This window comes from Monodelphis domestica, chromosome 7 (assembly GCF_027887165.1).
Source record: "Monodelphis domestica isolate mMonDom1 chromosome 7, mMonDom1.pri, whole genome shotgun sequence".
NCBI classification, from domain to species: Eukaryota; Metazoa; Chordata; class Mammalia; order Didelphimorphia; family Didelphidae; genus Monodelphis; species Monodelphis domestica.
In genome coordinates this window covers 3,828,795-3,851,196 of record NC_077233.1, presented here as the reverse complement: position 1 = coordinate 3,851,196, position 22,402 = coordinate 3,828,795, and the positions used below count along the sequence as shown (strand labels likewise).

At 49.3% G+C, this 22,402-nt stretch overlaps 1 protein-coding gene and 1 non-coding gene across 8 annotated transcripts in view; both read left to right on the top strand.

Moving 5' to 3' along the window:
* Nucleotides 1-22,402, top strand: part of HECW1 (HECT, C2 and WW domain containing E3 ubiquitin protein ligase 1) — a 322,507-nt gene that overhangs the window by 202,176 nt on the left and 97,929 nt on the right. For all 7 annotated transcript variants that reach the window (XM_056804109.1, XM_056804111.1, XM_056804114.1 and 4 more), the window contains one exon: nucleotides 12,913-13,007. In XM_056804109.1, coding sequence (XP_056660087.1) covers nucleotides 12,913-13,007 — 95 coding nt within the window. The remainder of the gene's footprint in view (nucleotides 1-12,912; nucleotides 13,008-22,402) is intronic.
* MIR7357 (microRNA mir-7357) lies at nucleotides 2,548-2,606 on the top strand. The gene has a single exon (NR_127580.1). It is a non-coding gene; the product is annotated as a microRNA mir-7357 (primary transcript).

Sequence of the window (22,402 nt, the reverse complement as noted above, 5' to 3'; positions counted from 1 at the left end):
AGGTTTCAGTGGGTCAGCCCATTCCAGGGATGAGGGATGCTGTGTGCAAATGCATAGAGGTGGGGAGGTGCAAGGCCAGGCCAGGGAACTAGGGGGATGGATGGTGGCTCTCCTGGGAGCTGCCAACGCATGAAGGGGAGCGTGGGAAACCCTGGACAGTGTCCAGTCTTCGAGAGGCCCCGGCGCTGCGCTAGGAATCTGGGCACCGTTCATTTCGAGCGCGGTTTCTATGGGAAAGTCTATCTTGGGCCGCCCCACAAACTCGGCTCTCTAGAACAACCCGTTGGGCCACGCGGGCTTGCTAGAATTGCAGTCTCTCCAGTCTTTCTGCCTTTCTTCCAAGAATGCTCAAGGAAAGGATCCCGGAAAGGATAAAGGCAGATCGTGGAGGCCTTCGGGCGGAGGCCGCTTGCCTCCCTGGCAGTTGTCAGTCGGGGACGGCGTCACTGGCGAGGGAGACCTCGGGAAGGCCAGGGCACAGGTCTTAAAGCGGCAGGCCAGCCGCCAATAGGTGGCGTCGAGGCTGTCAAGGGTGGGACCTGGAAGCAGGGAAGGGATGAGGGGATGTGGCAGAGGGAGGCCTGCCAGCAGCAGGGAGGTGATGGTGGGGAGGAGCCGAGGGGGTGGCTGGGAGGTGGCCTGGGGGGCATAGTGGGGCAGAATGCAGGGGTTGGGCCAGAAGGGCTCTGGGGGGAGTTGGGGCTCCCGAGGACTAAAGCTAGCGCTCTGGCGCCTCTGCGGATCGAGGCCGAGCGTAGCCAGCCCTGCAGGTGACGGACGTCCTCCCGTCCGAGCAGCTCACTGGGCTGAGGGCTTCGTAAGGCAGCCAGAGACTTCCATCCCCAGAGAAGCCGTGGCTTGGCCTGTGCCCAGATGCCCAGGCCGGCCTGAGGAAAGCTGGAACTGAAGGGCCCAGCGCTGGCAACCGAAAGGAGTCTTTGCGAGAGAAGACGACGTCCCAGAGTACAACGATGGCTTCAGCCCAGGAGCGCCTGGTCCTCGGGGCTGCTCTGAGCCAGATGCCAGGGCGAGCGGGGAGCTCTGGGAGATCGTGGATGATTCTGGAAGGGCCCCGACAAGCTGGACAGTGGCCAGAAGGGGCGGGCAGCCAGGCTGCTGCTGGGCCCCAATTTCATGGCAGGCAAGGTCTCATTGGAAGAACTGAGGGGAGAAGACTTCGGGGGGCCATGGCAGCTCCCCTCAAAGATGTCTAGGGCTATTTTGGAAGGAAGACCCTTCCTGAGTTCAAATTCGGCGTCAGACACCTACTTCAGGCCGTATGACCCTGGGCAAGTCACTTAACTCTATTTGCCTCCGTTTCCCCATCTATCAAATGACCTGGAGAAGGAACTGGCAAACCACTCCTGTATCTTTACCAAGAAAACAAATGCCACCACAAGGCATCGGACACAACAGAACAACAGCCGCCAACTGCCCTCTTGGACCCCTCTCGGTTGTCAGCCAGTTTTTCTCAATAGCCAGCCTCACTCTGCCTCTATGCAACTCCCCCTCCCCCGCCTCCTGGTCGCCTCCTCCCATTCTGACCCTTCTGACCCTTGAAGGCGGCCCTTCACACCTCCTCAAAGCCCCCCCACCCCAGGCGGAACATCCCCAGGTTCTTCGCCAGATTCTCTCAGGCTCTGGACTCGGGGCCGCTAGAGGGTCTCCCTACCTCCTCCATGTCCCGGTCACTCCTCACAACGTGGAGGCCAGATTCTGGGGCTCTGAGGCGTCCCCCTCCCCCCGCCTCTCCCCCTGTTCTCCTGCCCGGGCTTAAGCCGTGGCCTTCCTCACGGGCCGCCCCAGCCCTCCCGCACCGTCACACGAGCTGCTGGCCTTTGTCTGACGCTTAAAATGTACAAAATGCTTGCAAAGATGAGCTCATGCGGTCCTCAGGAGCCCGGAGGCAGCCGAGCTGCTCTGGAGGCAGCTGAGCTGCGGTGAGCTGCCCGGCCCGGCTCCGCTCGTCACTGGGAAGGGTCCGAGGACGAGTCGGAGCCCCTGCGCCAAGCCCTTCCCCTCGGGCTCAGCGCATCGCGGTGAATGGCTGCAAACCCGCCGCCTCCCATCCCAGCGCTTCTAGCCTGGAATCGTGGGAGCGGGCAGCGACCCGGATCCTCCAGGGAAAGAAGCCCATCGGGCCGGCGCCCTGGCCCATCTCTGGGGGAGATCCTGGCATCGCCCTCCTGGACGGCCGCTCTCACCACGGGGGTGTCTCCTCTGGCCCAGGCTAAGGCGCCCTTACAGGGGGGGGGTGGAGGAGGCGGGAGAGGCCAGAGCCCAAGGAAGCCTGGGAAAGGGGGGCCCCGAGTGCCAGCAGAACCCCAGGCCGGAGCTAGCGGGGAGCTGCGAGGCAGGAGCGGAGCGTCGGGAGGCCTCCATAACGGCGGCAGAGAAGCTTTGCCCGGTCCCAGCCCGCCTCGGGCTTGGCCCCCAACTCTGCCCTCGTAGCCCTCCGCCCAGCCCCTGCTCCAGCGCTCGGGGAGGCTCTTGTTCGTCCCGCCAGGGTCGCCTGCTCTCTCCTGCCCCTGCCAAGGAGCGGCCGAGGATGGAGTGTGCCAGGCTGAGCTGCCACTCGGGGTGCCCAGGCTGGCCCACTCTGTTCCTGGACTCCCCAGCTCTGGGCTTCAGGAGCTGCTGGCGAGAGGAAGCAGCTGTGCTGCCTCGTTTGTGGAGATGAGGCCCCTGGGCACCTGTGCCAAGCAGGGGGAGGCATTGTGGGTGCCAGGAGACGTGGCACAGGTGGCTTGTGCCAGGGGGCATAATGTGGAGATGTGGCACAGGTGGCCTCGGAGGGCCTTCTCAGCTCAGAGACTGGGATTCTCAGGCTCAGACAGTGCCAGAGCACATAGAGAGAGGCATGGGCCAGAGAAATCAGGGAAGGCTGCACAGAGGAGGTGAACTGGTACCGAAGCAGGGTGGGCTGCCATGTGTAGAATTCTTTAAAATAGACACTGCTGAACGCCTGATGCCGGCCCATTTGAACCTCACAAGGGATGCCCCACAAGGATGATTCCCTCCCTTTCAAAGGTCTTTAGGACAAAGAGGACTGTGGCTAAAGCCAGAGGACCCGGGTTCAAGTCCCACCTCCTCCGATGGCTACCCTGATGACCTTGAGTTCAACTCCCCTAAAACTCAGTTTCCTCATTGGCCAAATGAAGGCCTCAGACTAGATTTCTGCAGTCTTCTGATGGATGAAAAAACCAAGATCCGAAGTACAAAGGAACTTTCACGCAGTCACACAGCAGCTCAGCCCCATGCTGATCCCGGTAGATCACAAACTCCTGGAGGGCAGGGACTGTCACCTTTGTCTTTGTACCCCAGTGTGTAGCACGATGCCCCGCACACGGTAGGCTCTTCATAAATGTTTGTCGACTGACTGATGGATCCACCCTGAAAGACAAGCAACGTTTGAGCCGGAAGAGAGGAGGGAGGAGGCTGATGTGGGACGCGCAGGCTCTGCCTGTCTGCTGAAATAAATAAATCAGGGAGTGGAACAAGAAGAAGAAAGTTAATAAATCCCCCGAGGCACCCGCTGCTCCCTCTGCGCCCTTCCGGCCCCAGGAGCGTGGGTGGCTTACTTTGGCCCCACAGTGACTCAGAAGGGAAGGAAGTGATGCTCAACTTCAGTGGGGAAATGATTCCTCCTCAGTCTTTGCATCCAACGCTGGGACAGGCGCTCAAGCGCGGCGGCCCCTCCCAGAGTAGCAGAACAACTGGGAAAGCCTCTGGGTTCACGCCAGCTCCCGGAATATGCTGTATTCGGGCAATAAGGTATGATGGCCAGCCGGATCTCCGTGTAACACGCACGCACACGCACGCACACGCACACGCACGCACACGCACGCACACAGAGCTCCCCCAAAGGTGGGAAGATTTCATTTTCTGCAGATGTGTTTCATGTTGTCTCCCATGTGGAGTGATGGACTGCTGGAGGGCAGGCACGGTCATTGGCCTCTTTCTGTATCCCCGGCACTTGGCATACAGTAGGAGCATAATACATGCTTGTTGACTAACTGGCAGCTAAGGCCGAACAAGCACGTGGGCATTTCTAGCTCCATTCAAACATGCAGATCCAGTTCAACCCAACAAACAGTAATTAAGCACCTACTGCGTGCGGAGCTTATAGGCAGAAGAACAAGTAAAGGGATCAGTAAGTGCAGGGTGACCTGGGGCGAGAGCCCCAGTGGGCCAGGCTGCTGCTCTCCCTGGCGAGCTAGGACGGCGCCGCCTCGGCAGATCCCCGCTTCTCCAGACCGGCTTCTCTCTCCTCTCCGAGCTCCAGGGTCGGCCCTCTGTCCGGGCTCTCCTCGAACCCAGGACTGCTGCTCAGGCTCCTTTCCTGGGTCTTCATGGTGGTGTCAGAGCCTGGGCGTCCTTTCCAGGGCGCAGACGAAAGCTCAGAAGGCTCAGCCTCTGCCGGGGGTCTCAGGGCATCAGCGGGGGAGGGGAGTGCTATATCCATAAGCATTGGGGAGTCAGAAAGACCTTCATTCAAATCCCACCTCCTATACATAGTAGCTGTGTGACCCTGGACAAGTCACTAAACCTCTGACTGCCTCAGTTTCCTCATCCAAAATTTTTTGATAATATTAGCACCTGCCTTACAGGTTTATTGGGATGATCAAAGGAGGTCATATTTGTAATGCAAACCTTTAAGTGCTATATGAATATTCTTGTTGTTATCATTCTCATTATTACTGTTAGACAGAGCTGGCTTTGGAATTAAGCCCTGAGAACAGAGAAAGCACTTTGGGGACACTAACTGGCTCAGCAGATTGAGAACCAGACCTAGAGAAGGGGGTCCTGGGTTTAAATCTGGCCTCAGATTCCTCCTCACTGTGTGACCCTGGGCAGCTCACCTAGCCCCCATCGCCCAGCCCTTACTACTCCTCTGCTTTGGTGCCAATACAGTGTTGATTCTAAGGTGGAAGGTAAAGTTAAAAAAAGTGCATCAGACCTTGTCTAGTGTGCGCACAGGCGCGCGCGCACACACACACACACACACACACACACACTGTGTTTGGATGTCTTTTATTTCTTGGCACTTGCTTGCCTGCTGAGTTATAAATGCCCCCACACTGTGCAGATTTTAGACAGTTCTCCCAAGGGACACCTAAAAGACTTTCTTGTCCAGTCTTGCTTTTTCAAGAAATGTGTCTGCTGCTCAGAGATAAGCGGTCCCTCTGCCTGTCTGCTCACGATCCTGTTGATTTTATTTCCAAGGTAGCAGTGAAGCGGGTCCCCACTCTCTAATCGTTGTCTCTGCTGAACCCTCCTTGAGCCCTAGGGGTGCACCCAGAGGCTTCCAGAGCACACAGGACTCTCCATTGGTCACAACATATCTTGCCCCGACTCAGTCGCTGCTTTCTGAAACTGGTCTCAATTTTTATTGTCAGGTGAGAGGAAAATAAAGCTCAGATTCTGACTGAGCAAAGAGAAGGTTCTCCTGTCCCTTCTAGATTCTTGCCTCAGTCACTCCACTGAGAAGGGAAAGGAACTGGGCATTTATAGAGCCCCTACTGTATACACTCTAGTAAGGCCTTTACAAACACAATCTCATTTTATCCTCATAACAACCCTAACAGACTGATGCTGTTAGTACCCCCATTCTACTCTTGAGGAAACTCGGGCAGGTACCCAGGGTCATACAGCTGGGAATAGTCTGAGGTCTGATTTGAACTCAGAACTTCCCAACTCCAGGCCTCTTCTGTGTCCGCTGTGGCACCACCTGCTGCCCTAATGCCCATTGGCCCGAATGAAACTCCGCATGTGGTGAGAGGCAGTCTGCCATAGTGGATGCAGAGCAGGCCTTGGAGCTGAGAAAACCCACAGGTAAGTCCTTCTTCTGAAACAGATGGACTGGGTGACTGGACAAGTCAGACAGCCTCTGGTACCAGCGCAGTTGTTGGTACTTGAAGCACTGGAGAAATCTGTCTGTCTCCATGATCCTCTGTCTCTTCCCACCATTCCGCAGTGCCTCTCAGACAAGTCTTGCAACCCATAAGTTGTAGAACAGGGACTGGTTTGTTCTTGGAGAGCAGACCTCTGCTCATGGGCCGTCCCCTCCACTGACGGAACGACCAGTCTGCTCAAATCAAATGGAACCTCCAAGCTCTCCCCAGGAAGCCCCAGGGCACCCCCAAAGGGGAAAGAGGACCAGAAATGATGCCAGTGAGGGGACCAGGAGCTGCGTCGCCCCACTGGGGGACTTGACAGCTCTCATCCAGTCACACAACAACTGACTCATGGGAGAAGAATTAGTCTTGTCCGGCTTGAGGCAAAGTTTGAAGTCGGGGGAGAACGGCAAAGAGGCAGCTTTAGGCTGGCACTCGGGAGAAACTGCCTATGCACGGTAGCCGTCACTAGAGAGTCTCAAGGCCAAGCTGATGAGACGGCTACCATCTTGGGAAATCGGAGAGACATAAGACTCGTCTTTAGAGACTGAATGACGGCCCAGGCTTGGACAAGAGTAAAGGAAAGCAAAAACCCAGGGGAGTGTGTCGAGGCCTCAGAATGGGAGGAGAAAGGTGCTGATAGCAAGACCTCTGACACGCACGCACTCCAAAAACAGCCATGTGGAGGCGGGAAGGGACAAAGTCGGAAGCAATGGGAAAGCCCTGGGATGCCCAGAGGCTGCAGAAGAGAGGCCCAGCACCTTGCTTTGTAAGACGGGGAACCTGTCCTTTTGTCTCTACCTTGACCAAGTATTTGTGGAATTAACGAATCAAACACCAGCCAATCAGTGCTGCAGTTCAGTGAAAGCGGGAGACAAACCCCCAGTGCCATTCTTGGAGCTGGTGAGTAGGCCCTTCCAGGGCGCCCCCACCTGTCACTTCTTCACCTTTCTGAGGAAACCATCTGAGCATGGCCTAAAAACATGGAGTTCATTTTATTTTTTCCTGCTCATTAGTGAGTTCTAGCTGTTGACTTGTCCGTTGCCATGGAAATCTCCATGAAGAGTCAGAATTTCACCATCCTGACTCAGTTTTATTAATTCATGAAATAAAATATTTATTAAATATCATCCCTATCAGGCATCCTGAGTGTGGGAGAAAAAGTGACGCCCGTGAGGCACCTTTAGGGAAGAACTGAATGTCAGGGTGAGCAATTCCCTGTGGATCAGGATGGACCAAGAGGTCACGTCATTTGTCATGAGTTATTTTTGACACCTCATGACTCGGACAGAGGGAGAGGGCTGTGGTGTACTGAATAGAATACATTTATCTGATGAGCAGGGACCCTGGGAATAAGCATTTTCCAGAGACTCTCCCTGGCTTCCTTGAGGATCCATGTCTGAAATTAACCTGATTTCAGATGAGCTCTGCTCCCCATGAAGGAAGCAACAACAAATATCCCATGGGAAGGGAAAGGAATAACCATTTATAGATGCCTACTTTGACCTGGACACTATATGCTAAGTGCTTTACAAATAGTATTTCTTCTGATCCTCACAACAGATTTCCCAAGGAAGTGCTGTTACTCTTCCCATTTTATAGTTGAGGAAACTGAGGCAAACAGAGGTTAAATGATTTGCCTAGGGTCACCCAGCTAGTAAATGTCTGAGACTGGATTTGAACTCAGGTCCTCCTGTCTCCAAGCTTAGAACTCTATCCACTAGACCACTCTCCTCTGGCCTTGGTGCTGAATCCTTTTGAAGTGATGGAAATGCCATAAATTTAGTACTTACCAGTTTGGATGACCCAACACCCCTCAGTCCCAGACTAGAAGGGCCTTATATGCTGTCTGGTCCAACTCTTTGATTTAAAAATGAGCTAAGATCCCCCCCCCCGAGAAGGGAACGGATTTGCTGGAGATCCCACAGATACACAGAATTTAGTTCAAGAAGGATCAGCTTGTGATCCTAGAGGAGGATTTAAGATGCTGCTTCCCCTGAGGATGTCCCAGAGGAGCCCCCATCAGTGTAGGAAATACTGAGGGTCACAATGGATTTATATGGTCTCTATATCATTTGAATTCAACTCCATGAATAGCAGCCTCTCCCCAAATAACCATTGCTGAGAACCCAGAACGTTGCATGTGACATTGGGGAAGGACTTTGGTGGAGGTGAAACAACTTAACAAGAGCCTTAACAACTTTGGAATTGCTTTTAAGTGGAAAACCATATAACCATGAGGGCACAATTAAAGAAAATAGGCTTTCATTGCAGGAGGGCAATTTCAGTTAAATCAAAGAAATCCTGTTTGATCATATGTGAAGAAGTGGCCATTTGGTCCACACAGAAACTCTCTCAACTGGTAGTGACTGCAGACTATTTGTAATTTGTTTCCTTTACCAGGGATGATGCAACGACTAAGTGTTGGAGGTGAAGTGTGAGCCCAGTTCTTCCTGGCTCTAAGTCTGTGCAACCTGGTATCCATCACTGAAATCTTCCTATAGGATAATGTACATAAGGGTCTTGGCAGATTCTTGAGGATCATAGCTCCTAACCTGGCAAGTTAAGGAGATAGAAGAGCACTGGACTTGTGTCCCCTGGGATTATTTTCTAACCCTGGACAACTTTGTCCCTCGTCTTTCCACTGTTGCTTCTGACAGGTCCAGAAGACAGCCAGTGTTGCCTTTTTGCCAAAAAGTTTCTCTTGACTAAAAAGTCAGGAGGGACCCTTGAGGATGTCTGTCAAGTAGTCAATCAATAAGCATTTATTAGGCACCTACTATGTGCCAGACATTGTGCTGGAGGTACAAATACAAAGAATGAAACAGATCTTCCTCACAAGAATTTAAGTTTAGAGTCAGAAAGACTTTCTGCATTTAGCAGCTGGGTGGCCACAGGCAAATCATTTAAGGAGTCTGAGCCTCAGCTTTCTTATCTCAAATGGGGTAATAACACCTTCTGTTATGGAATGTCTTTAGTCCAGGGCTATTTTGCATCTCAACTGAGATGCATGTGTATAGTGCTTTGGAGACTCTAAAGCAAGGCCTTCCATTTATCCTGGGCATAGCTAAGGTGCCAGGGGAAAGTGGGGGCAGGCATGTAGCTGGCATTCTGGCCGGCTCTTCCTTGTTCCCACCATCTAGTCATCCAGCACACAGACAAGGAGAAGAAAAAGAAATAATTCAAGAGAATCCTATTTCTGCTATACTAAAGGATCCCACTCCATTTAAACCCTGGTGTTGCCAGGTTACTTTACTAGAAATGGGACCTGTGGAGTGTGGAATGAAAGGAAATTGAGTTGAATTGGGCACAGTAAGTAGGAGGAAAAGCTCTGAATGACAAAGTCACTGAAACAACAACAACAACAACAACAATGGGGCTTGAAGCTCCCTTACTATCGCAGCCTCCAGTCATCTCTCAGCTACTGCAGCTTCAGAAATACCCTTGGTGTGGAGCCTGAGTATGGGAATACTCAGTGAGAAGCAAAGATAACATGACGTCTCCCAGAGTCTTTCCATCTTTCCCAGAGCAGGCACAGAAGATACCACGAGGATCTGTCCATGGGAAATAGTCCTGAAGACAGGAAAGTCTAAAACCATGGACTCTGCTGTTCATCTCCAGTTTGTCCCTGGATGATTTGAATGTACAGAAATCTCTTGGTGTTGGTGTTTTAGGGCAACAGAACTCTTCCAGCCCTGGCCACATCTTGAGATTATGATAGTAGAAGGATGAGCTCCAAATGCCTCCCTGATTCTAAAGTTCTAAGCCTTGAGATCACTTCTCTGCCAGGTTTCCCCCAATCCCAGTACCATGGACAAGGACATCCCCATTGGTCATGACTGATAGAGGTCAACCAATATTTTCCAAACACCTATTATACCAGGAGTTTGGAGAGGTACAAAATGCCTTCATTATTGGCTTCACCCCAAAGGTGTGTTTTACAGCACAGTTCAACCTCTCCCAAAGTTGTGCTTAATTCCTAATAGTAAAAATCATTCCCCATGAGTCCTCACAGCCCCCTGAGTGTTGCCCCGGTCTCTGGCTCTACTTTTATCATTGGGCATTTGTGTTTGTATCTTGCACCCTGCTAGATTTCAAACTTACTGGGGCAGGGACCCTGTCTAACCTGACCTTTGCTTTTCCTTTGAAACAGAGCATAAGGAATCAGTTTAAAATAATTCCTAGCACCCCACAAAAAGCATCATTTTAAAATATTCATGAAATAAATCAGCCAACTAACCAATCACAAGTCTTTTTAAGTAGCTAGGTGACAGCTAGGTGGTACAGAGGATAGAATGTTGGACTGTGAATCAGGAAGATCTCAGTTCAAATCCTACCTAGACCCACAGTGTGACCTTAGACAGACCTAATGTCAGTTTGACTCAGTTTTTTCACTGAAACAAAATGGAAATAATAGCAGTACCTATTTCCCAGGGTTGTTGTGAAGAACAAACAAGATAAATGTTTTTTATAATGCTTTACACAACTTGGAGCAATATTAATTATTATTAAGTACCTACTAGGTGCCAAACAATGTGCTGAGCTCTGGGGATTATTAGTAAGAAGAATGAAACAATCCCTACTCACAGTGTGCTTACATTCTAATAGGGAGATTAGACCATATACTATACATCCTAAGTATAAAGTGAACAAATGCCTAAAATACCAAGATGTTCAATATAAGACGTCCTGTGGGAGGTAGGGCACTAGCAGTCTGGAGGGATCAGGAAAGGCTTCATGCAGGGAATGGTGCTTGTTCTGCATCTTGCAGGAAGAGAAAAGCTCTGTGGAGGGGGGGGGGCAGAGATGACCAGGACAAAGGTATAGAGAGGAGAAAGAGTTTTATGAGTGAAGAACAAAAATAAGGCCAGCGTGGCTAGACCCAGAGTATGGGAAAGACACATGTCCAATAGTGCTGAGAAAGAGAGGCAGGGTGAGTTTTTAAAAATGAAACAGAGGGAGTTATCATTGATCTTTAAGGCAACAGGAACCCACTAGAGTTGGCTGAGTAGGGGTGTCAGATGGTTGTATCTGCCCTTAAGGGAAATTACTTTCACATCAGTGTGAAGGATGGACCAGTCAGGAGAGACTGTAGACTGGGAGATCTAACTGTCACAGTAATCCAGGTGAGGAGTGATAAGGAGTGATGAAGACCTGGACAAAGGTGGTGGCTGTGTGAGTGGGGAGAAGGCTGGGGCTAGGAGAGAAGTTAAAGCAGAAACAGCAACATTTGGTAGGGAGTTGAAGGTGATGCTGACATTACAAAGCTAAGGTGTAAGAAGGTTAGTTGTGCCTTTGATGGCAATAGGAAAGATTCAAGAGGAGAAGATTTAGGGGGAAAGATATGAGTTAAGTTTTAGAAGTATTGAATTTATTGGAATGTTCATTAGGCAATCGGGTAAAGAAATAAAGCTCAGGAGAGAGACTGGGGCTGAATATACCAATATGGGGGGGGATTCATTCATATTGAGCTAATAATTAACCATGAGCACCAAAGCGGTTACCAAGAGCCAGTATGAAGAAAAGAGAAAAGAAGGGCTAAGGCAGAATCTTGGGGAACTATTGACATTTAAGGGACAAGATTTGGATGATGTAGCTATGCTCTTTGTAGTGGCAAAAAATTAGAAAATGAGGGGATGCCTTTCTATTGGGGAATGGCTGAACACACTGTGGTATCTGAAGGGGATGGAATACTATTGTGCTCAAAGGAATAATAAACTGGAGGAATTCCATGTGAACTGGGACGACCTCCAGGAAGTGATGCAGAGTGAAATGAACAGAACCAGGAGAACACTTACACACAGACTGATACATTGTGGCACAATCGAATGTAACTGACTTTGCTACTAACATCAATGCAATGATCCAGAACAGTTCAGAGGGATTTATCAGAAAGAAGCTCTCCACATCCAGAGGAAGAACTGGGGGAGTGGAAACATAGAAGAAAAACAACTGCTTGATCACATTGGTCTGAGATAGGATTGGGGATGTAGACTCTGAGATCACTCTATTGCAAATATCAATAACATGAAAATAAGTTTTGATCAGTGACACATGTATAAGCCAGTGGAATTGCATGTCAGCTATGGGAGGGGGATGGAGGAGGGGAGGGAAAGAACATCATTCTTGTAACCATGGAAGAATATTCTAAATTAACTGATTAGATAAATTAAAAAAAAAAAGATTTAGATGATGAGTCAGCAAAGGAGATTAAGGAGAAGCCAGACAGTCAGGAGACAAACCAGCAGAAATTAGTGTCAGGGAAAACCAGAGTAGGAGAAGGTGCAGGAGGAGAGAATGATCTTAGATCCAGAAACAACTAGCATCTTTGCATTTCTTCACACAAAACCCTCCATCTCCTGACTCCAGGCATTTGTCCTGGCCATCCTCTATGCCTGGAATACTCTCCTGGATTTCCTGGGTTCCCTTTTCTCTGCCTGCCCTGATCCCTCTTAATTCTAGTGCCTTCCCTATTGATTATTTCTGGGTTAGCCTGTCTCTACTTGGTTTGTACATGGTTGTCATCCTGCCTCCCATTAGACTGTGAACTCTTCTAGGGCAGGTGTTGTCTTTTACCTTTCTTTGTATGCTCATTGCTTAGCACCATGCCAGGCTTAAGTAGGTGCTTAAGAATGGTTTACTGGCGGCCAGATGTGTCAACAATGTCAAATACAGTAGAGTTGAGAGGGAGGAAGAAAAAATACAGTCGGGTATGTGGGGCAGAGAGGCTGAACTCTGTCCTGCTCTCCTGGCACTGGAGAGATGCCTGGACTTGCCTTAGTAGAACTCCCATTGGCAGATCCCGCTGTGGTCTTGTCCCAGGGTACAGGGGCCAGGATGGGAAGAGGATAGATAGGTGGTTCCTTCTTGAAGCATCCTCACCTGGCCACTGGGGGGAGACAAAACACTGATTGAGAAGTTTGCCCAAAGGGTTTTTTAAAATATTTAACAATTGCCATCTGGGGCTCGCAGCCCTGGCACCCCTGATTTCAGCCCCCATTTTCTTCTCTTGCAGCTGAAACCAAGATTTGCTTCAAGTACTACCATGGAGTGAGTGGGGCTCTGCGGGCAACCACCCCCAGTGTGACCGTCAAGAACTCAGCAGCTCCTGTAAGTCTCCCAGCCCTCCCCCTCTCCTCTTCTTCAGCATCCCAGCTCAGCTCTCCTCTTTTCCCTTTCTCTGCCTCTCATGTTTCTTTCTCATGTGAATGGCCCTAAGCATGGGAGGCAGTCTGTGGGATCAAAAAGCAGCCTTTGGATGGAACAGTTCTAATTCTCTTTAAAATTTAATAATGATGATAGCATTGTGGTGGTTTTAGCAGCTAGGGGGTGCCTCTACCATGGAGGGAGTGGCAAATCTCAGCAACATCAAGGAATAAACTCTAATCCTAGAGGACATTTTTTCTTTCAGATGGTCCTAAAATCGTAAAGGCCATACTTGTTCCCAATCTGCCCTTCCTCTACTAGCTCCCAGGTCTAGGCTTGGTCTGGAGTTACTGGCCAATATACTTCTTCTAAGAAGCTCACTGAATTTTGTGTCCTCAAGGCCTCTCTTTAAGTAGTCTGTTCTGGATGCCCCCCAAACCTGCCCCCTAGAAATAATTCTGTTCTCTTCTGGGAGAAACATGCCCAAGTTTGTAGCAGTGTCTCCCCAAGAATGGGAGAGTCAAACTCCCTTCAATCCAGAAGGAAATAATTTTATTTGAAGAAGTGTTTTATGGTGGTCTAATAGCTGATGGAATAATCAGGGGGCTAATCAGGTAGCCTGAGGGCTAATAGATAAGCCCAAGGGCCAATAGAGTAGCCTCTTTGGAGCTGATAGTTTGGTGTAGCAGTTGTGCTTTAGAGTCAGCCACTGTAGCCTGGCAACTTCCACTGTAGAATGATAGCTTCCACCAAGGGGTGGCAGCAACCCTGTGGATCAAGGTTGACATATGTAAAGGTGAAAATTAATGGTTGGACAATAATTTTATGAAATTATGTGGTCGCCAATATTTATTATATCTCAAGGCAGAAGTTTTTTACAAATATTTGCAAAATGGAGAGGAAGCAATAAAGCAGAGAAATGTGAAGAGGTTACAGAGGTTATCTATCCTATCCACCTAAATATATACTCTGGGTCTGCTTAATCCAGGTAGAGATTAATTAGCTCTCAACCAAGAAGGCTGGTGGTGAGTAACCATGTGGCCTCCTCCTAGATGGAAGCTAGTCTCTTAGGAAACTAGGAAAGGAGTCAGCCTTTCACTCACCCAGTGAAGTAATCCAGGAGTCAGTTGAAGCCAAGCCAAGTTGAAGCCGAGCTCCAAGTCCCGATCCAAACTCCAGCAAAGCTCCTTAGAAGACTATCTCCAGAAGACACTCTCTTCAGACTATCTTCTCAAAGACAATCTGCTCTGAGGGAGCTTGGGTTTGCTTTTGTGGTGCTGAAGGTGTCAGCTCTTATCAAAGGCCTCTGAAGGTGTCAACTCTGATCCTAGGATTCATAAGTTTGGAATCCATAACTTTCATCCTCAGAAGGCATAAATTCTTATCAAAGGATTCACAAGTTTCTGGAATTGTCACCCATTTTAGTAAGTGACTTGCGACCTCCTCCATATAGTTCAAGGTTTTCATTGGTTCAGTCAAAAGGTAGACAAAGGAGAGTTAATCCTGTCTTCAGTCTAGTGAAAAAGTACTAAGTAGGGGTACTTAAGTTAGTGTTAACTCGAGATAGACAATAAAGAATTTTCTTTCACACATAAATGTTGGGGTCTGAGAGCTTGTTATTTCCCATTCCAACTTCAGATGGAGGTATGTTTTCGAGTTTGTTGCCATAGGGAACAGGAAGTATGCCCAAGTTTGGGGGATTCTTCTGGAATGCCAGAGTCCCCAGGGTGCAGGTCCCATGTTCCCCCATTGTCCACCTTGTCATCCTTTGTCAGTGTGGGAGAGGTCTTGCTGCCCTTCTAGAATGAGAACATGGGGTGAGGGGTGCAGTACATTGGAGGACCCCTATAGGTAATGAATTATGCCTTTCATATCTCAAACCAATATGGGTAATCAATAAAACAGATTAGGACAGAGCTGGTGCCCAGCATAGACTATTACAGATCCAGGAAACACAGTGGGTCTGCAGATCCTGCCTGACTACTGCTGAAACTCCAGGTTTTGCAGTTGCTGTTTAACCAGGGCTAACTGCGAGAAATGCCAGATTGCAGCGCATGAGGGACTCGTTCCTATCAGCACCCCTCAGTGCCTACTGCCTGCCCACTTCAGGTCCACATTCGCCAGATTCACTCGCCCCTACATAGCTGGGATTCCTTTTTCCTGTTGATGGTTCACCTCCTTAATAAGCCATTTTAGCACCAAAGGATCAGCTAGATCTGGTTAGAATCGAATGAGATCATGAATGTCATGGAGTCACCAAATCTGAGGGCCTGAGGAGAGTTCAGCTTAGCGCCTGTCCCAGTCTCACTATGGCATAGCCGGTGAGAGGTCGCCCAGCCTGAGTGTAAAGGGCTTTATAAACTGTAAAATCCTGTGTCGGGGCCATGTATTCGAGGCTCCTTAGTGAAAGCACAACATGGGGGGCAGGAGGCTAGATTTTGAGGTAGAGAGCCCTGAATTCAAGTCCTGCCTCTAACCCTCTCTAGCTAGGTAACACCGGGCAGGCATTGACTTCTCTGCATCTCAGCTGTATCACGAGCCCTCTTGGGGCCAGAAGTAGGAGGTGGGTGTGGAATGACGCCCATGACACTTCAATGAGACAATATGTGCCAAATACCTTCCAGACAATCTTTTACAAAGGTCAGAGAGGGCTTGGTCCACGGGGAAGAACCCAAGACTTAGAGTCAGTGAACCTTCATTGAAGCCTCGCTTCCTCTATTTCTTATTATCTGTGGGACTCTGGCTGAGTCACTTCTCCTTGGACTCTCAAAGCACTCAAAAAGGCAGGAGCTGCCAGATCACCCCTAAAGACTCTCCCAGCACGAAGCCTCTGATCCTAGTGTAAGGAGGAGAGTGACGTTAATGAGTGCGCATCCGCCACCCTATTATGCTGTAATCCTCTGATTAGGGGTTAAATGGACTGGGGGATTCCACTAGTATAGGGAACTCCCATGTGAAGAAATTCCCTTTGTCAAGGAGGGTCGGTACTTTCTCTTTAAGTAGTCTTAGAGAGCTATTTGGATCACTGAAATGTTAAGTGACTTACCTAGGGTCACATAGCTAGTGTTTGTCGATCAATAAACATTGATAAAACACCTACTGTGTTCTAGGCATTAGCCTAAGGGATGTCTGAGACAGGACCTCAGTGCAGGCCTTTCTGACTTCAGGGCCAGCTCTCCGTCCTCTGAGACTAGGTAGTAATATTCATCCTATTATATGTCACAGTCCACTATACCTGTGCGGTACAAAATTGCCCCTGTAAAAGAATCCCAAAGACAAAGATCGATAGGAATGATGCCGTGTGCCAAGCCATTCCCTGATCCCCACCCCACATCTGGCCACAGGATTCACATGACATCCTTTGGAGCATTTGCTAAGTGCCTACTAGGCGCTAACAGGAACACACAGTAGTGCCTGTCACTGTCACTCTGCAGATGTTTCCTTTTCTGCAAAGATAGATGGTTCCCACAAACTCGGGATCTGATGCTCTGAGAAGAGCCACCCTGATCCTGGGCCTCAAACACTTAAAACCCTGAAAGGTTCCCGCAGCCTCTGGAGCCCCGGGAGCCGCAATCTCCTAGCAGAAACTGCCTCCAGGATCTCCCTCTTGGCAGGGATGTCGAGTGGGATCCAGGCCAACGAGACCTCTACAAGTGGCCAGTGGTCATCCCAGCTCTGCCCAAAGCCCTCTGGGCTGGGGGACTCGCGCCCACAGCTGGCCACTGCACACGCCTGACCCTGGGCGCCTACCACCACCTTCTTTCATTGCTTCTGGTTTTGCCCTTGGGGGCCAAGCTGAGCAAGTCTGCCCCCTCTTCTGTTTGGCAACTCCACACTGAGGCCATTCCCCTCACTCTAAAGTTTTAAAAATGGAGGCGCGGAGAGTCCCCAAAGCCGACCCACTGAGCCACAGAGTAGCCCCTGCCTGCCCCGTTGTGAAGGGGAGTCCAGAGAAAAGCAGAAAGCCCTGAGCTCAGAAGGGTGTGCTGGGCAGCACCTGTTGGCAAGCCTTAATGCAGAGAGGACTTGTCAGTGAAGCCCTGAAGCGCCAGGATGCCGTCATCAGACAACTGGGGGGCCTTTGGCTTCTTTGGCAGGGAAAACACTGGCGATCTCTGCTGGCCGGACTCCGTCGTCTGTTTGGTCAAAGGAACATGCCCTGCTTCCGCTCCAAGCCAATTTATTTTCTCTTCCCACTGCCCCCGGCCTCTCCTACTCGAAATATTGCGGGCGTCTTTCTGGTAGCACGGCAGAAACCTCCCAGGTCATCAGCCTGCCTTCCTGATGAGCATTTGGGACCAAGTCTTCTGGCGGTCCCCATTGCTCTTTGAAAATCCTGTCCGCAGGGGCTACGCGCCGGTGATTTCTTCCCCAGCTGGGCCAAGACTTTCGGCCAGTCCCCCCACAGAAGCAGCTACCAGGGCAGCTGTTCTGCACCTCCTCCCTCCCACACACATACATCTAGGCCCCTTTGCCCACTACTTCCAGGCCCAGCAGCTGGAACAGTCGCTGCGGAGTCCCTGCCCCATCCTTATTGATAAGCCCAAAGGTAGGGCACAGAACCCAGGAGGGCAGCCCGGGGGATGCCAGAACCAGGGGCAGGAAAGGATAAACATGGACTCATTTGGGGCCTTGCACTCATGGTGTCACTTAGGAATAATTCAGGTCCCAGATGGAAAGGTTGTGGCAAGCTAAGAGTTATAGGATGCGAGCTAGTGCTATCGTACATGACTCCAAGCAGGCAGGCAGGCGGGCAGTCGCCAGCCAAAGCTGCCATGTGTTGCCAGTGTTCTGGAAGGTCCCTTGGAGCCATCAAGGGCAGCAGTATGGTCAACTTCCTTGCTATTCTTCACCCCATTTATCCCCCGGCCTGGCAGCCAGCCTGCTAAAGCACCTTCCTAAACGTAGCCGTCCTGGTTCTCAGAGACAGGCGAGCCAGTAAGTCAGCAATCAGCCAAAGGCATTGATTAAGTGTCTGCTCTGAGTCAGGCGCTGTGCTCAACTCTAGGGGTACCAAATGTAAAATGCCAGCAGGGAGCTTCCATTCTAAAGGAGAAGTGTGCACATAAATCGGCCCACCGAAGATCTATGTAGGTTCCATACAACACAACCAAAGGGGCGAGGTTGCTCGCACATCATCATTTATAGGGGCATCACTTATAGAAAGTGGAATCTAAGCTCTGAATCCTGAAGGAAATCGGAGATTCTACAAGAGAAAGATTAGAAGGCATTTCAAGCAAGGGGGACAGCCGGGGCAAAGGCTCGGAGCTGGGAAATAGCATGTTGGGTGTGAGAAGTGGCAGATGTGGTTAGTATGTGGCATGTCTGAGAGGGGGTAAAGAGGAAGGCCCTGGAAGGGCCGGGGCTGCAAAGGACTCTCTGTGCCAAATTGGGGACCTGCTGTATGATCCTAGCCCGTGCTTGCACCCCACTGGTAGCACGGCTTTTGAAAAGCCAAGAACACATTCTCCCCATCACAAAGCTTTGGAAGAAGAGAAGGTCCTTGTAGGCCTAGAAGATGGAGAAGAGGAACAACGTGGGTTCAGTTTTAGGCAACCAGGCTCCTCCTCTTCTCTCCTACGTCCCCATCAGAATGTGATATGGGAGCCTTCCCCCCTGCTAATGTCTAAGAGATCGCTAACAAATTCGAGTCTTCGTCCTTTTGGTGAGCATTGAACAACAACCAAGGAAAGAGGTGAGGAAATGAGACTCTCCCCCTGGGAGGTGGCCCAACAGAGGCAGCTGCCCACTCCTCCACCAGCTAAGGGCTGCCCTGCACAATGGTCATCATTACCAGTGAATAGATGGAGAATCTTTGTGTATTCAGCAAACACACTGTTATTGTGCCTGCCCAGAAGAGTCATGTTATACTTTGTAAAAATTGTTGTGACGTGGAAGCTAATTCTGTGGTTTCCTTAAGATAATTAAAAGACAACCTGGTGGGCCACTAACTCAGACCGACCCAGATGGAATTGAGTCAAGGGCTGTAAAACTAAGCATCTCTCAGAAGGTATGGCAGGACCTCAACGAAACTGTTCATGCATTCACTCAACAACCATTCATCTCAAAATGTATATTTTGAGCATATCTTGAAAAGTACTCCGAGAGGTTTAGATAAGAGAACTTGCTCTGCTTTCCAGTCGTCCAGAGAAGAATAGGACTCGAGGCAGGAGAGGCATGCCATGCCACTCCATGACAGCTGCTGAAGAAAGCTACTGAGAACAGGACTTGGTGAAGTCTCAAGGGGAGGGTTATTAGGATGAACTGGATTGAGGATGTCATCACAAAGGAGGGGGGATTTAAAGTAAGATTAAGAGGAGAAGCCAAAACTCAATGGGTGATGACAGAGAGGGAGGGCTTTCCATGATGAGGGCAAGCAAAGGCAGGGAAGTGGGAGAGTACAGTTGGATAGGAACATAGAGCTTGTGTATATGTAATGAGAGACAAGGTAAAAAAAAAATGATCCCCTGATTTCATGGTCCTTGAATGCCAGGAAGAATAGATTGAAGTTTACTCGGTGGGCAATAGGGAAAACTGAACATTTTGAGCAAAGGAACAACCTAAGCAGATAATCACAAAATTAGCGCTCTTAATGCCTTACAGTCCAGGAAGTGCTTTCTGGGTATGAAACCATTTTTGCATCCAAGACAACCTTGTGAGGTAAACTTTCCAGACAGCCCCCTCATCTCCAAGATTCTCTCTCTCTGGACAGACAGCTAATGAACCCTGGCAATGACGTTGGGACCCAGATTTCTCCCAGCTCCAGGATTCTAGCAATGTCATGCTGGGTGAATTAGGGTGCTGGCTAGGTGGCTTTAGGAAGACCATCAGGAGGCTCTTGGGAAACCAGAGTCAGAAGGAAAAGCAGATTAAGACTGAGATATTGTGATGTGGGAATGAAGAAAACCTGGAAAGTGGTTCTGAGAGATAGGAGAGAAAAGGACCAGGGAGAACTCCCAGATCTCTCCCATGGAAATAGAGGCAGTTACACTTGGTGCTGGTGCTGCAAAGAAAAGCAAATACTAGTGTTGCCCTCTAGGGGCTCAGAGTCTAGAGAGGGAGACATGTTGCTTTACTTGGGAATGGGAAGGAGAATACAGATTACTAAAAGGAAGTGGAGCTTCCCATAGTGAATATGGGCAGCTTTTCAAAGAAGCAACAGGAGGGAGAAAAACATGGAGAGATGGCAGCGTAGAATAGAAAGGACAAAAGAAGATAGAGTGGTCATGGTATGGTGAAGGTGGTACTGAGCCTGCTGTACCCCAAATCTTGGGCAGATAGCCTGCACTTTGGGAAATTCTTGGTAATCGAAGCACCTGGAAATGGGACCTTACCAAATTAGGAAGTGTGTGTATGTGTATGTATGTGAAAAGAAAGAGACAGACAGAAACAGAAACATGCATGGAGACTGAGATAGGAGAGTGATCGAGAGTGTAATATTTAAAGGGATTGTGAGGATGGAAGAGGTACAGGGATAAGGAAGGTTTTGTAACAAGGAATGGAGGGGTTGAAGGGACAGAGGGAATGGTGAGATAAAAGGAGAGAGATACCCCCTGCTGAGAGGCTGTCTTTGAAAAATGGGGTTCCCCAGAAATGGGCCACCTATGATAGACTGAGGGGACGTCTTCTCTATGAATTGATGCTGAAGATACCCCAGGGCAGGTAAGCATAGACCCACCTGAGAGACAAGCTTCCCCCTGACCAAGGTCTTCTGGCAAGGGTCCAATAAGGACCATTTATGGTTAAATGGCTGTCCTTGGCTTCAGCACCTTCTATGTCCCCCTGAAATGATAGTCTTCCTCTTATCTGATTGTGGTTATTTAACTTAAGATGAATTTAATAACAAGTTTGGATTGGGGAGGTATCAGGGAAGAGGGAATCAGGATTTCCCTAAATTGGGTTTGAGTCTCTCTCAGCTTTTGAGCTGAGGCCAGATCTCATAGGCTGGGTGGAGGGTTTCTTTTATTCCTGTCTATGCTAATCTATGCTAACTTTCTTAAATTCAGTTAGCAATAGACAGAAAGAGGAAGAAAAGGTTCTGACCTTCAGAACTGGTTGGGTCTGTCTCTTCAAGTTGACGCCCCTAAAGACCAGCCTTACAGTTCAAACCTCTCCTCTTAAATCCTTTTGTTCAATGACATGATCACAGGAATCCAGGTAGAGCACATAGTTGGGAAATATCCAGGAATAGAGGTACTTCTATCCCAAGACAGGAAGAGAGTGCTCCGTCCAGTCCAAGGCAAGGAAAGAGAGTCCTTGAGAGCACCTGTCACTCTCCAAGACCCCTCTCCCCCACCAACTGTCATTGCTGTTCATCAATTTCACTCTAACCTTCCAACTGCTGTTTGCTCTACCTCAGTGGCAGAAAGTCCAGAGCTTAATTCAGTTTTCCTTTCCACAAGAGACAGAGGAAAAAGAGACAGGATAAGTAGAGAGAGACATGAAGAGAGACTGAGTGGGAGAAGAGTCAGGAAGAAACACACAGTGAAAAAGAGTTGGTGAAAGAGAGAGAAAGACAGATAGTCACACATAAACAGAGAAATAGAGGCAAGCAGACTGAGACAGGAGAGAGAGACAGAGAATCAAATGGGGAGAGAGAAAGAGTCAAGGAGAAAGAAAGAAAGAAAGAGGGGGGAGGGAGGGAGGGAGGGAAAAAGAAAGAAAGAAAGAAAGAAAGAAAGAAAGAAAGAAAGAAAGAAAGAAAGAAAGAAAGAAAGAAAGAAAGAAAGAAAGAAAGAAAGAAAGAAAGAAAGAAAGAAAGAAAGAAAGAAAGAAAGAAAGAAAGAAAGAAAGAAAGAAAGAAAGAAAGAAAGAAAGAAAGAAGGAAGGAAGGAAGGAGAGAGAGAGAGAGAGAGAGAGAGAGAGAGAGAGAGAGAGAGAGAGAAAGAGAAAGAGGGAGAGAAAGGGAAGGAGGGACTGGGGAGGAAGGAAGGGAAAAGAAAAGAGAGGAGAGACAGAAAGAGACAGAGAAGGTAGGGAGGAGGAGGGAGGTGAGGAAAGATTTAATGGAAAACATCAGGGACCTGGACTATAAGGAAATTCCCCAGCTCAATGACAACCATATAAATTTAGTGTAAGTTGAAAGTTATTGAGCCTGTGAGTTATCAAGGGAAATTTTCAGCTCAATACAAGCATGCAAATCTATCACAATGATTCCTCGATGATGTACAAAAGAATTCTTCAAAAGAATCTCCCATGTAAGGCACACAGTTGCTCCTGAAATGGGGACAGCCATATGTCACTTCTTTTGGTCTCTCGTGGATCTTCCTGGACACATGATAACCAGACTTCCCAGCTCCTGATAGAGAAGAAAGGTTCAAAACCAGCTCCTGCCTGGCCCCTTTCCATTGGCCCGGGAG